General features: G+C 31.0%; 1 protein-coding gene across 8 annotated transcripts; it reads left to right on the top strand.

Moving 5' to 3' along the window:
• Positions 1–3,652: 3,652 nt before the first annotated feature.
• Positions 3,653–8,747, top strand: LOC123905565. 8 transcript variants are annotated; one of them, XM_045955218.1, is made up of 16 exons: positions 3,653–3,940; positions 5,077–5,165; positions 5,293–5,400; positions 5,551–5,586; positions 5,675–5,785; positions 5,897–5,980; positions 6,066–6,184; positions 6,408–6,509; positions 6,589–6,705; positions 6,788–6,853; positions 7,402–7,468; positions 7,604–7,657; positions 7,863–7,958; positions 8,111–8,137; positions 8,271–8,306; positions 8,406–8,747. In XM_045955218.1, the coding sequence occupies exons 2-16, from the start codon at positions 5,106–5,108 to the stop codon at positions 8,529–8,531; spliced, it is 1,209 nt and encodes a 402-aa protein (XP_045811174.1). In that variant the 5' UTR covers positions 3,653–3,940; positions 5,077–5,105; the 3' UTR covers positions 8,532–8,747. The 8 variants fall into 8 exon arrangements, with proteins under 8 accessions (XP_045811174.1, XP_045811176.1, XP_045811180.1 ...); XM_045955220.1 differs by having other exon boundaries at positions 5,029–5,165; XM_045955222.1 differs by having other exon boundaries at positions 3,931–4,052.
• The last annotated feature ends 3,547 nt before the right edge of the window (positions 8,748–12,294 follow it).

Below are 12,294 nucleotides of genomic sequence, written 5' to 3'. Positions count from 1 at the left end.
TTAATTAACCAAAATACCCATTAATAGACGCGGATCCAGTGTCGCGCGCGTACCGAAGGACCATGGTTACAGACCGTTGATTTCCATCAGACAGCCAAGATCTGATCTCATCAAGACTGTCTGATCAATCCGACAGCCCAGATCATCCTGATCCATCAAATTCCAGCGCGTGCGCCACACTGGATTACACCCTGGAGAGAAAAAAATTTGCTTTTTAAAAGTAGGACACATGTCACACAATGGTTGGCTGGACGTGATTTTTGTTCATTTAATACTTTGAACTCAATTATTTCGTTGTAAATTAATTTTTTATTTTTTATTTTTTATACCAAAATTCATAATTTTTTTTTTCTACAAATAGAGACTTGGTTCGTTTGATTTGGACACCGAAAAAAAATGCAATTTTTCACTACCTTAATCTCATTTTTTGTCTACTAAATGCGTTACTTCTGTGTTGTAATTTAACACGCACCACTCAACCAACTCACTGAAACCATTATACCAGGAAAATAGTAGATAATATTCTGGAACTTTTGGTATATTTTATGAAATTTTTGGAGACCTGAAACTATTTTTAGTTAATTAAATGAGATAAAACGGTAATTAAAAACTAATTTTGCTTCTGAAACCATTTTACGGGTAGAATGGTTGCACATAGTTGTATTCTGAAACCATTTTACTGGTAGAATGGTTTCAATGAGTAATTTATTAATTGTGTTTGCTTCTGGAACCATTTAATACTTTGTACCAGATAAATGGTTTCAGAAGCAAACACAATTAATAAATTACTCATTGAAACCATTCTACCAGTAAAATGGTTTCAGAATACAACTATGTGCAACCATTCTACCAGTAAAATGGTTTCAGAAGCAAACATTAGTTTTTAATTACTGTTTTATCTCATTTAATTAACTAAAAATAGTTTCAGGTCTCCAAAAATTTCATAAAATATACCAAAAGTTCCAGAATATTATCTACTATTTTCCTGGTATAATGGTTTCAGTGAGTTGGTTGAGTGGTGCGTGTTAAATTACAACACACAAGTAACGTATTTAGTAGACAAAAAATGATATTAAGGTAGTGAAAAATTGCATTTTTTTTTCGGTGTCCAAATCAAACGAACCAAGTCTCTATTTGTAGAAAAAAAAAATTATGAATTTTGGTATAAAAAAAAAATAAAAAATTAATTTACAACGAAATAATTGAGTTCAAAGTATTAAATAAACAAAAATCACGTCCAGCCAACCATTGTGTGACACGTGTCCTACTTTTAAAAAGCAAATTTTTCTCTCTCCAGGTTGTAATCCAGTGTGGCGCACGCGCTGGAATCTGATGGATCAGGATGATCTGGGCTGTCGGATTGATCAGACAGTCTTGATGAGATCAGATCTTGGCTGTCTGATGGAAATCAACGGTCTGTAACCATGGTCCTTCGGTACGCGCGCGACACTGGATCCGCGTCTATTAATGGGTATTTTGGTTAATTAATTAAAAAGAATGGGTATTTTGATCCAATTGAAAAGGTGCACCTTGCTAACTTAGACCTAACTAGGGTCTAAGTTAGAAAACCCCTATATATATATATATATATATATATATATATATATATATATATATATATATATATATATATATATATATATATATATATATATATATATATATATATATATATATATAGAGAGAGAGAGAGAGAGAGAGAGAGTCAGGATCCGTTGACACCAACTAGTTTGACACCAAATGTTACACCTCTCAATAACGTTTTAACCGATATAAATTTTATAAAATCCACCGTTGGATTGAAAGTTTACATCATATAGATCATTTGTGTAAAATTTCAAATAAATCCAAAATCATTTGATATGTTATTGAGATACATCAAAATTAACGGTTTTTGTATTTTTTTAAATGCCGTTAATCTTTATGTGTCTCAATAGCATATCAAATGATTTTGGATTTGTCTGAAATTTTACACAAATGATCTATATGATGTAAACTTTCAATCCAACGGTGGATTTTATAAAATTTATATCGGTTAAAACGTTATTGAGAGGTGTAACATTTGGTGTCAAACTAGTTGGTGTCAATCATTTAAAATGTACATTTATTTAGCAATAAATACATTTTTTTGAACAAAAAGGGCATTAACAATAAATATTAGGGTTAAATATATTTTGGTCCATACAAAATGATAGCCTTCTAAATCTAATCCTTACTTAATTTTTATTATATTTTTTTACCCTAAATTTTTTTTTCACTCTATTTTGGCCCCCACTGTTAAATTAATTTGTATTTTTAAATGATTTTTTTACACCCTAAAAAAATATTTTGCACTCTAAAAAATTATTTTGCACTCTATTTTGGTCCCTACAAAATTTATAGGACTAAAAATATAATAAAAATTAAGTAAGGATTAAACTTAAAAAAATCCTGCTCATAAAGATTTTTGGTGAAGATGTTATTTTACAAGGTAAAAAGATTATCATAGTGGTGGTTGAAGACTAGAAAAAAATATTTTAATTATGATTTGAATATGTAGTGGCTAAATTCATTGTCTTACTTGTGATTTTTTTATTTATTTACGATGTTGACAATCAGAATTGAATCTAAGACCTCATACATACTACCCACATCCCTAGACCATCTCTAGACCAAACCTAGTGGCTTGCCTTGCTTGTGATTTTAATTGAGCTTCTAGTGTGACCTATTGGAAACTTCTTAGTTAATCCCATCTTGTGCCTAACTATATTTCCATTCATAGCATCAGGGGCGTCTCTGAGTTTTAGGAGACTCTGTGCAAAATTTAAAAGTGGCCCTTTAATAAAAATATATATAATTTTTTTTTTAAAAAAATTATCGATTTAAATTGTATATAATATAAAAAATATCATTTTTATTCTTGTAATCATATAAATTATCAATATTAAACCAATTGCATTAAATCAAATAGAACAAGAATACAAAATAATTATCTTTGTATATAACGTCAAAAAGAAACATCTTAATCTAAGATTAAATTTTATGCAAAGATTAAAATGGACTAGAACTATATTTCCGAGTATAGATAACTAATCTATTGATACTCATATGATATTTTATGAACATTAATAATATATAACTATTATTTTAGGACCTAAAATTTAACCTATTAATATACATATGATATTTTATGGGTATAATTAATATATAAGTAATATTATAAGATCTCAAAATTTTGAGTTGAGTCTCTCAAAATTTTGAGGCCCGATGCCGTCGCACTTCCCGCACATGTGTCCAGGCCGGCTCTGCATAGCATATTTCTTTGGCTTCTTAAAAAAAATCGTATTTTATAAGAAAAATATATATTTAATCTTTAAATATTAAAAGGAAAAGGTTAAATAGTGCACCTGGTGCACTAGCTAAACACATAAATAAAAAAATTTTGTCTTGAAACTCGTGCATTCAATGTATTGAAAGTGTAAAAAGTTGTTTTTGTTAACATTAACTTTATGTTTTATTTTTATTTTTGATATGCTTAATAAATGCACCAGGTGTAATATTTAACCTGACGTATATTAAAATATTAAAAGATAAAGAAAGAAAAAGGAAAAAAAAAAACAATAATACGAGATTCTCGGGAAAATTCTCTAGGAAGGATATATATCTATGGATTCTATTTCCACGGTATGCAATGCAAAAATTTTCAATCTTAAATTAAAAATCAAGAAAGTGGAGAAGAAGTGGATGCAATAGCAACATCAACAACAAACTCAATCCAGTAAACACATCACACATCACAACACACATATAAATACATAACACTTTTGTTGTGTTTTGGATGTAAATAAATTGACACGAGTGGAAACAACACACTGCACTTGTCATCACACTCTTCATTCTTCAATCTTCAAACCAAACCAAAACACTACAACACATACATGCATTCAATTCAAACTTTAAGGTTCATGTTCTTTACACCTTTTTTTGAAAATTGTGTTGTTAACTCTTTATTACTCTTATATTGTTGTTTTCTTAATCTCTTCAATGAGTTTTTATTCGTGTCAATCTTTAAGGTTAAGATCCTATGTCATTTCTTTAACTCTTTTGTTTTTTAATGATGTTTTTCTTCATTTGGGTTTCACCGTTTCAGCTGCCACTATTTGATTTTTTTTTTTTAAAGTTTGATGCTTTTTGATTTTTTAAGGGTACCCTTTAAGTTTCTTAGTCTATTAAACTACTTGGGCATTGCTTTCTTTGTTTTTATCCTTTTTCACTTTTCTGGGTCTGAAGATCCAGGTATGAAAATAATGATGGAAAATCTTTGAATTTCTTGTTAGAGTCAAATTGAATAGTTTATTTATAGATGACTTTTAGGTGAATGAATAGGTGTCAATGATTTTTTTTTTAAAAATTTTGTTTTTTGGTGTGAAAATGAAACTTTACTCTTCTTTGAATGGTAAGAAAGAACGTCAAGAAATGGTTTTAGATCTGATTGAAACGGTCAGTGAAAGAGTTATTGTTTTTTTTTTCCCCTCTTTTATTATTGGTTGAAGTTATTTTTAGTCTTTTTTTTTTAAAATTTATTTTTCTGGATTAAGAAAGACTTGATTTCAGTTTCATTTGAGTTGTAGTTTAGTGTTTTGAACAGCTGTAAGAAAATTTTCACGTGATTTCTGTTTTTAAGTGGAAAATCCTATGTTTGCAGTTCTGTTTCCTTGTTCCTAGGTGCTTATGTTTTAAGCAATCTGCATTTGATTTTTCTTGCTTTGCTTTGTTTGATGAGTGTTGGTTATTTATTAGTATATTTTGTTTTATGTGTTGATTCAGCAATCTAGGTTGGTAATGAAATTCATGTTTCTTTTGTATTGATTCTTCTGTCACATTACATGTGCATAAATATCTTAGTACTATTAAGGTTTGGCTTAGCTTATAATGTGAATTTGTATGAAAGAATGTCATGTTTTGGAACTTAGCTTAGGTAATGTTCAATAATTCAGTTCAAGGATAACCCTTTTCTTTTTAGTACTAAGCTATATGGTATTTTTTTAGGGTGTTTGTCGCGGAGTATTTTATTTGCCGATATGTTTTGCGTTGCAGTTTTTGATGAACACTGAATAAGAGATTTAATGACGTCGATGAAATCATTTAGATGGCTGATGAGAAAAAAGAGCGGTTTGTCTGATGGGGTCTGTCCTCTATACTTCTAGTCTCGTTATGTTGGTTTTTTTCTAGGTGAATTTGTGTATAGAGTTATCGGTAGTTCTGAATATTCATGTGTAACTTCGAAATCTTAATATTGGTTTATTGGAGCAGGGTAAATCGAGTTTCAAGATGAAACAGTTGCCGTTTATGGCAGTTGTGTGTACAGTTATGTTGTTCATTGTATATAGAACTACAAAGTATCAGTATCATCAAGAAGAGGTACGAGTTTTGTAGAATGATTTTGGATATCATTTATATATGTATTTCAAATTTCATACTCTTCAACTTTGCATCTTATATAATCAGAATCTGTTAGACCATGCTAATTTAATTGGTTTTGCTTCTTTGTTCATCATTGACCACTATCAGATTGACAGGAAATGGAGTTTATGGGGAAAACAAGAGGTAACAAATCTCATGTCAGTTGCACTAATATGGTACTGTAATCTGAACGTAATTTTTATACTCATCGGAACTATTTATGTCATTACAGACATATTCTACAACCTCTGGGAGATTGAAAGACTTGCCACGAGGTATAATACAAGATAATTCAGATTTGGAGTTAAGGCCGTTGTGGTTGAGAAGTAATTCGAGGTCAAAGGTCAGAAGTTTTGCATTGTTCTTCTACGTTATAGTTCAATTGAAGCTGTTGCAATGCATTACTCGGGCTAACAAATCTAATGATTGTTTGGTGGTGATTATGAAATTGCAGTCGAGGGATTATTCTAATCGTAACTTGCTGGCCATTCCAGTTGGTATTAAACAAAAGCATAATGTAAACGCCATGGTGCAAAAGGTACTTTTTAGTTTTTGTGACTATACTTAGTTTATAACAAGTTTACTCGTATCAACATTCTTTTATCTAATCTCATTTATTTCAGTTTCTTCCAGAAAATTTTACAATTATTTTATTTCATTACGACGGGAATGTGGATGGATGGTGGAGTCTTGACTGGAGTAGTAAGGCTATACACATTGTCGCACAGAATCAGACAAAGTGGTATGTATTAGACTGATCAACATATTGAAATCAATGTCTTACTAAATTTTCTTTCTACAAAGCATTAGGTAACAATATAATGCTAATGCCTCGGCAATACGTTATAGTCATAGATGATGAATTGGACAATGACTAGTTGAGTATATCTATGCATACAGACTTATATATGTCATCGATGGTTTATTTTCTGAGTTTAGATATGTATTTCTGGTTTCTTTGACAGGTGGTTTGCAAAAAGATTTCTGCATCCGGATATAGTTTCTATTTATGATTATATCTTTCTTTGGGATGAAGATTTAGGCGTGGAGCATTTTTCTCCGTCAAGGTATGAATGATGTTTTTGTTGCTCTTTTTATGCATCCGGTTATAATATTTTTGAATATTATAACCTTGTGCTTTTGCAGATATGTTAAAATTGTGAAGGAAGAAGGTTTGGAGATATCTCAACCAGCTCTTGACCCGAATTCAACAGAGATACATCATAGAATTACAGTTCGAGCTAGAAAACAGAAATTTCACAGGTGATTTATTTTCTTAGACTATTTATATGCACTTACTCATCAATGCTTATCATACTTACAATGAATGTTTTCATTGGTGCAGAAGAGTCTATGAACGCAGGGGAAGTACGAGGTGTTCAGATGCAAGTGAAGGGCCACCATGCACTGGGTAACCGTTCCTTTCTTTGAACCTGGTAGAGCTATGTAAATTGTTAGATGTGTTGGCATGTTTTGATTGGTTGTCAGTGTAAAATAACTTTTCACTGACAGTGTAGGATTTGGATCCTCTAAAGTGATTAAAGTGTAAATTGAGAAAATCAAGAGTTGTTATTTTAACAAACTCGTGATTTCTTACTATATACTTACAATATCTACATTTGATTTGTTAATCAACAGTGAGTCACTTTACACTCTAAAGTGAATTGCTCACTTTAGAGGAGCCGGATCCGACAATGCATGTCCTTTAATCTCATTTTTCAGATTTTTATTTTTGTTATATCTTGTTCGTGCGGAAGAATATCTTTAAATTTGTTCAGATGTTCAACCAACTCAAAAGATGAAAGATGCTGATTTTGTTATGTTTTAGTCGGGTGACCTTGTGTTACACTATTTTCCTTCTGTTCTTTTGATTTCCTTTATTTAGGAACAATATTGGCATAGCATGCGTATTGTGTAATATCGCTATGGATGACACAAACTTGAATACAATGTGTGTAGGTTTGTGGAAGGTATGGCTCCGGTTTTCTCTCGAGCTGCATGGTATTGTACTTGGCATCTCATACAGGTAGTTTTTTCTTTTTCTTTTTCCGCAGTCCATATACATACACGAATATAAAAAACTAAACTCCAACCATAAATCATCCATGTTCTTGCCAGTTGGCATTCAATTTTGTAACTCGTGATTCTGTGTTTTCTCCAGAATGACCTCGTGCATGGATGGGGAATGGATATGAAACTAGGATATTGTGCACAGGTGAGAAATATGCATTTTCTCGAGAATTACTACCGCCTTTGACAAAATATAGTTATTGAATATTCTTTGACATATCTTAATGAGACAACATTAGTATGTCGATTTGCGATGAATCGTGTATATACATACTAGTTTCATTTGGACTTGATGTTTATTCAGCCTCGTCTTTAGCAAGTATCATTAGTTAAATCAATGTCATTGTCAGGGCGATCGAACTAAAAAAGTGGGAGTTGTTGATAGTCAATATGTCCTTCATAAGGGAATACAAACTCTGGGTGGGAGCGATCATGGTGCAACCAAGGTATTTGCTTCCTTAATTTGTAATGTGCCACTGCAAACTTCAAATATTGATTGCATTGGCGCCCTAACTTGAAAGGGTATTTCTACCATTTTTAATAGTTTGTCGCTGATAGTTTGCTTCTTGTAACAATAATTTTCCTGATTTTTTTGCAGGTTTCAAAACTCAAAAAGACAACTACGGTAAAGTTTTTAGTTTTATCACTTTTATGACCATTTAGATAGTACTAGAACTTATAGCTATAAAATCCCGTTTCATTCTTTGAACTGTCCTAGTGTTCCTAAAATTTGCCTTTTTTCCGTTCTTTCTTAACAGAAACAAGGTGGATCAACGGTTGATGTGCGATCCGAGGTAAGGCTTTTGCACCACTTCGAAAATAAATTATTTCATTGATAAGTGATTATGGACGTGCAAATGACGCCGTTTACTTTGCTAACATGAAACGTGTAGATACGAAGACAGTCAACATGGGAACTTGAAGTCTTCAAAGAACGATGGAATCAAGCTATTGTTAAGGACAAAAACTGGGTTGATCCATTCAAGAGACGCATTAGAAGATGGCGTGACAATCACTAAGAGCGTGTTTTCTGCTTCTCTAGATTGCCATCCCACCGTGTATCAATGTGGATCCAAACACAGGCTAACTCGGTTGCTCGGATATGTTAAAGCTTCTTTCACGGCCGTTACCTTTATTTATAGCCATAATTTTGTATCTTTAGCTGTATGAGTTCTTAATTCATTCATTTTTGAAAGGAAAAAAAAAAAAATCACATTTCTGTTTATATTCTTTTATTGTTATGCTCCCTATATTTTTCTTTTCCCTTTTTTTTTTTTTTTGGGTTACACTCTTTTCCCTTTCTATAATATGCAATTATGATAAATGTAGCCAAGTAGGATTATATTATATATAAGAAGAAAAAAGTTTTGCCATCATGCAGTGATTATGATGAATTGATGATACATGTTCCACATTTTTTGAAGGTAGGACAATGTTGTTAATCATTAATATTGGGTGAGGTTTTATGTAATGGAGTTGGTGGCTTTCTGTGGGATAAGTAAGACATGGTGATTATTTGATTTGTAGCTGTTGGCTTGGTTTTAATAAATTGAATTTTTCCTAACAGCACTAAAATATGGATTTTTGCAATTTTTTTTGTTTTCACCATCAGTATCCAGCCTATTGGACCACATAATTTGGTTTGAAGTTTAGTTGTGGTATCAAGTGGTTCCAACCCAATCACTACTGGACCAACTAACGATTAGTTGGATTTTTGCAATGTTGTTTAAATGATATTTAGTTAGGCGTATTTGTAATATTTTAAGACTCACTAAAGAATGGTTGAGTTGAAGTATTGTTAGGTACATCTCAATTGGTAGTTGCAAAGATGTAGGGGTTTGAATTCGAATAAAAGATTATTGACTTGTTTATATTTAAGTATGTGAGTCTAATTATTAGATTAGCCGAGGTAAAACACGTATTACAAAAAAATATCGTCGGGATGTATTAATGTAAGATTACTAGCTCCATTTAAACATTGAAACTCTAGACATTGACTTTGACTTGTGGTCCACAACCAAACCCTTCTACACCTGTAGAATACTGTAATTTTCTTTATAAAAGAAAAGTTGATTTGTTTAGAAGAAGAATAATTGGACAGAATATCTAGAATGTCACGAATGAACGTAAAGGGCACGTTTGTGTGGCGGGCTGTTAATTTTGGTGAGTAAACTAAACAACCGTTCCATTGATGTGGAGATTTCAACCTATTACAACTTCAATGAGCTGAAAAATACAATTTTTTTTTGTCATTTTAAATATTTTAATTTCTGTTTATATTACTTAATGATTTAAGGAAATTGTAACATTTTATCGGTGTGTGTGTGTGTATTAAAAAAAAAAGTGTGTGTGTGTGTTTTATTTATTTGTATTGCAAACTATTTACTCAAAAAAGAAGAAAAAAAAATGTGTGTAAAAAATGTATAAAAAATGTTTGGTTTGATTATTCACCAAAAAAATAATAATTTGGTTTGATTATGTACATTAAGAGTTAATTTTATTTTTTTGACAAAGAGAGTTAATATTATTAGTGGTAAGAAATTTGAGTCTTAAACAAATGTTTCTATGTTTGATTATTAACTCTTACATATGAAAAAAATTCGGTTGAAAGAATACAATCTCTCTTTTGTATTTCACAGGTTATTCGACTGTGAAAACATTGTACCAATATTAATATTAGTATATGAAACAATTTAAGAGAACTTAAAGGAAATGAGGAGGTAGCAGGGGTTAAACACCATTTACCTATATTTAGCAACGATATTTACAAATAAGCTTAGAAGTACTATTTTATATATATGAATTTTTAATGAAATATCATTTTCAGAAAGTCATTAAAAAATTAAAAAGTTGTTGAACATAAGAAGTATTAAACTATTGGTTTCATCATTCGTGGAACATTGGATGTCTGGAATCGAAGTGTACAACCTAACATTCTTACAAGACAAGACAGAGTCAAAATCAAAATACTATCTCCCTCCCCTCGTGTATATATGGACCATCTTACAATCTATAATGTAATCCTCTAGTTTTATATGTAACCAACTTGTTATTTTTTAGGTTTTTTAAAATTTGGTATATATTATACACCAAATATTTAAGTTAAGGGATAATTTAAAAAGTGAAAATTTGAATTTCCACCATTTTTTTAAAAAAATTGTTTCTATCAGATCAGAAATTAAACTCGGATTCTCTCTATAGGTAATTCATTAACCACTTGAGCCTTGTCTTAGTTTGTATTAATCAAAATTTTAAAAATTAAAAAAATTCTTTTTTAATAAATGAAGGATAATTTTGAAAAAAAAAACATATATTATTTAATATTTTTTGAAAAGATTATCATTTTAGTTCTTGAATGCGTAACTTGTTGTCACAATAATCTTCAAATATATTATAATTGTAAACAAATCCACATGTATCTTTTTTATTAGTAGTTATTTTTGTTTGAATCTGTTTTTAAATAATCAATTTAGTTTTTAAATATGTTATTTGTTGATCAATTTAATCTATAGAATTACTATATATGAAATAAGACTTACATGTATTCGTAATTTTAATACTTTCATAGATAAATATGACTACGGATTACACTTAGAGAAAAAAAATGGTGTATTGCCCATATAACTTATTTATTTTTTTTGTAACATAAGTACTACTTAAAACTTCAAAAACTTACCAACAATGAATTTGTCCATGTGGTAAAGGATATCAGTTCTCTTCTCTTAAACATGTGGTTAGAGATTCGATTTCTGACTCATGCATATGTAAAAAATTCGACCGGAAGGGGAAAACCTACCTTATTTGCCCCACAGATTTCTCACCGAAGATTAATTAGTCATCATTAATAATGGTAGAAATTTCGTAAACATTCAAAGACTTCTTCTAGTGGTAAAATACAGATATTGAATTTAAGAGTTTAGTGCTCCACCAATACATTTAATGTTGTGGACTCAAACATCATTCTAACGAGTTGAGGTATGCTCCATTACCTTATCTTCCATTTTCCTTCCAGTCCTTACTTAGATCGTGACACGTGGATAAAAATTAATCAATGGTTCAAATTAAAAATTGAAAAAAAGTTTTAACAACATCATGTTTGTCTTCTTCCTTTGTCACTTGTCCTCTTCCTCTACAGTGCTTCATTTTCCTCTCATCACTGTTTGTCATCGTCACTGACTCCGGCAATCCCTATGCCGCTCGCCACCGTCTTAGTGACGGCGTTATCCCTCTACATTCATTCTAATCTGCAGAATCTTAAAATTACATTTTTTCCCTTTTCTAATTACGGTCTCAAATTGAATGCAACACCACCAAACAATAATTTCAATCAATCAATCTTGAATGACAAACTTAAGTTTCAATCAAACAATCTTCAAACTGAAAAAATGGGGAGATGGCGGCACAAAGAAGACACCACGATGGCAAGCTGCGGCGGATGTGAAAATAGCGGTGAACGGCACTGTAACGAACATAGAGGGAAGATGTCAACGATCTTCTCTAGGACTGAAAGAGATGTGATCCCAGCCGAGCGTGTTTAGAAAAAGAGGGAGAGTTGTACGGTGGAGGAAGATGAATAGTGGTAGTAGTAGTGCATAGGAGGAAAGAAGACAAAACATATTTTACGGTGTTTTATTTTTTTTATTAAACAAAATACTTATTTTAATCTGGACCATTGATTAATTTTTATCTACATGTCACGATCTAAGCAAGGACTGAAAGAAAAATGGAGGATAAGGTAATGGAGCATACCTGAACTCCATTCTAACACCTTATTATTATTTT

Source organism: Trifolium pratense, linkage group LG2 (assembly GCF_020283565.1).
Source record: "Trifolium pratense cultivar HEN17-A07 linkage group LG2, ARS_RC_1.1, whole genome shotgun sequence".
In the NCBI taxonomy this organism is placed as follows: Eukaryota; Viridiplantae; Streptophyta; class Magnoliopsida; order Fabales; family Fabaceae; genus Trifolium; species Trifolium pratense.
The sequence above is the reverse complement of the archived record's forward strand: the minus strand, read 5'-3'. Positions and strand labels throughout refer to the sequence as shown.

Excerpts from the sequence above, each read along its gene's own strand:
- LOC123905565 (XM_045955218.1), top strand. The coding sequence starts at position 5,106 with ATGACGTCGATGAAATCATTTAGATGGCTGATGAGAAAAAAGAGCGGT. Across the intron at positions 7,658-7,862 it reads AACTAGGATATTGTGCACAG|GGCGATCGAACTAAAAAAGT; the intron begins GTGAGAAATATG and ends TGTCATTGTCAG. Across the intron at positions 7,959-8,110 it reads GCGATCATGGTGCAACCAAG|GTTTCAAAACTCAAAAAGAC; the intron begins GTATTTGCTTCC and ends ATTTTTTTGCAG.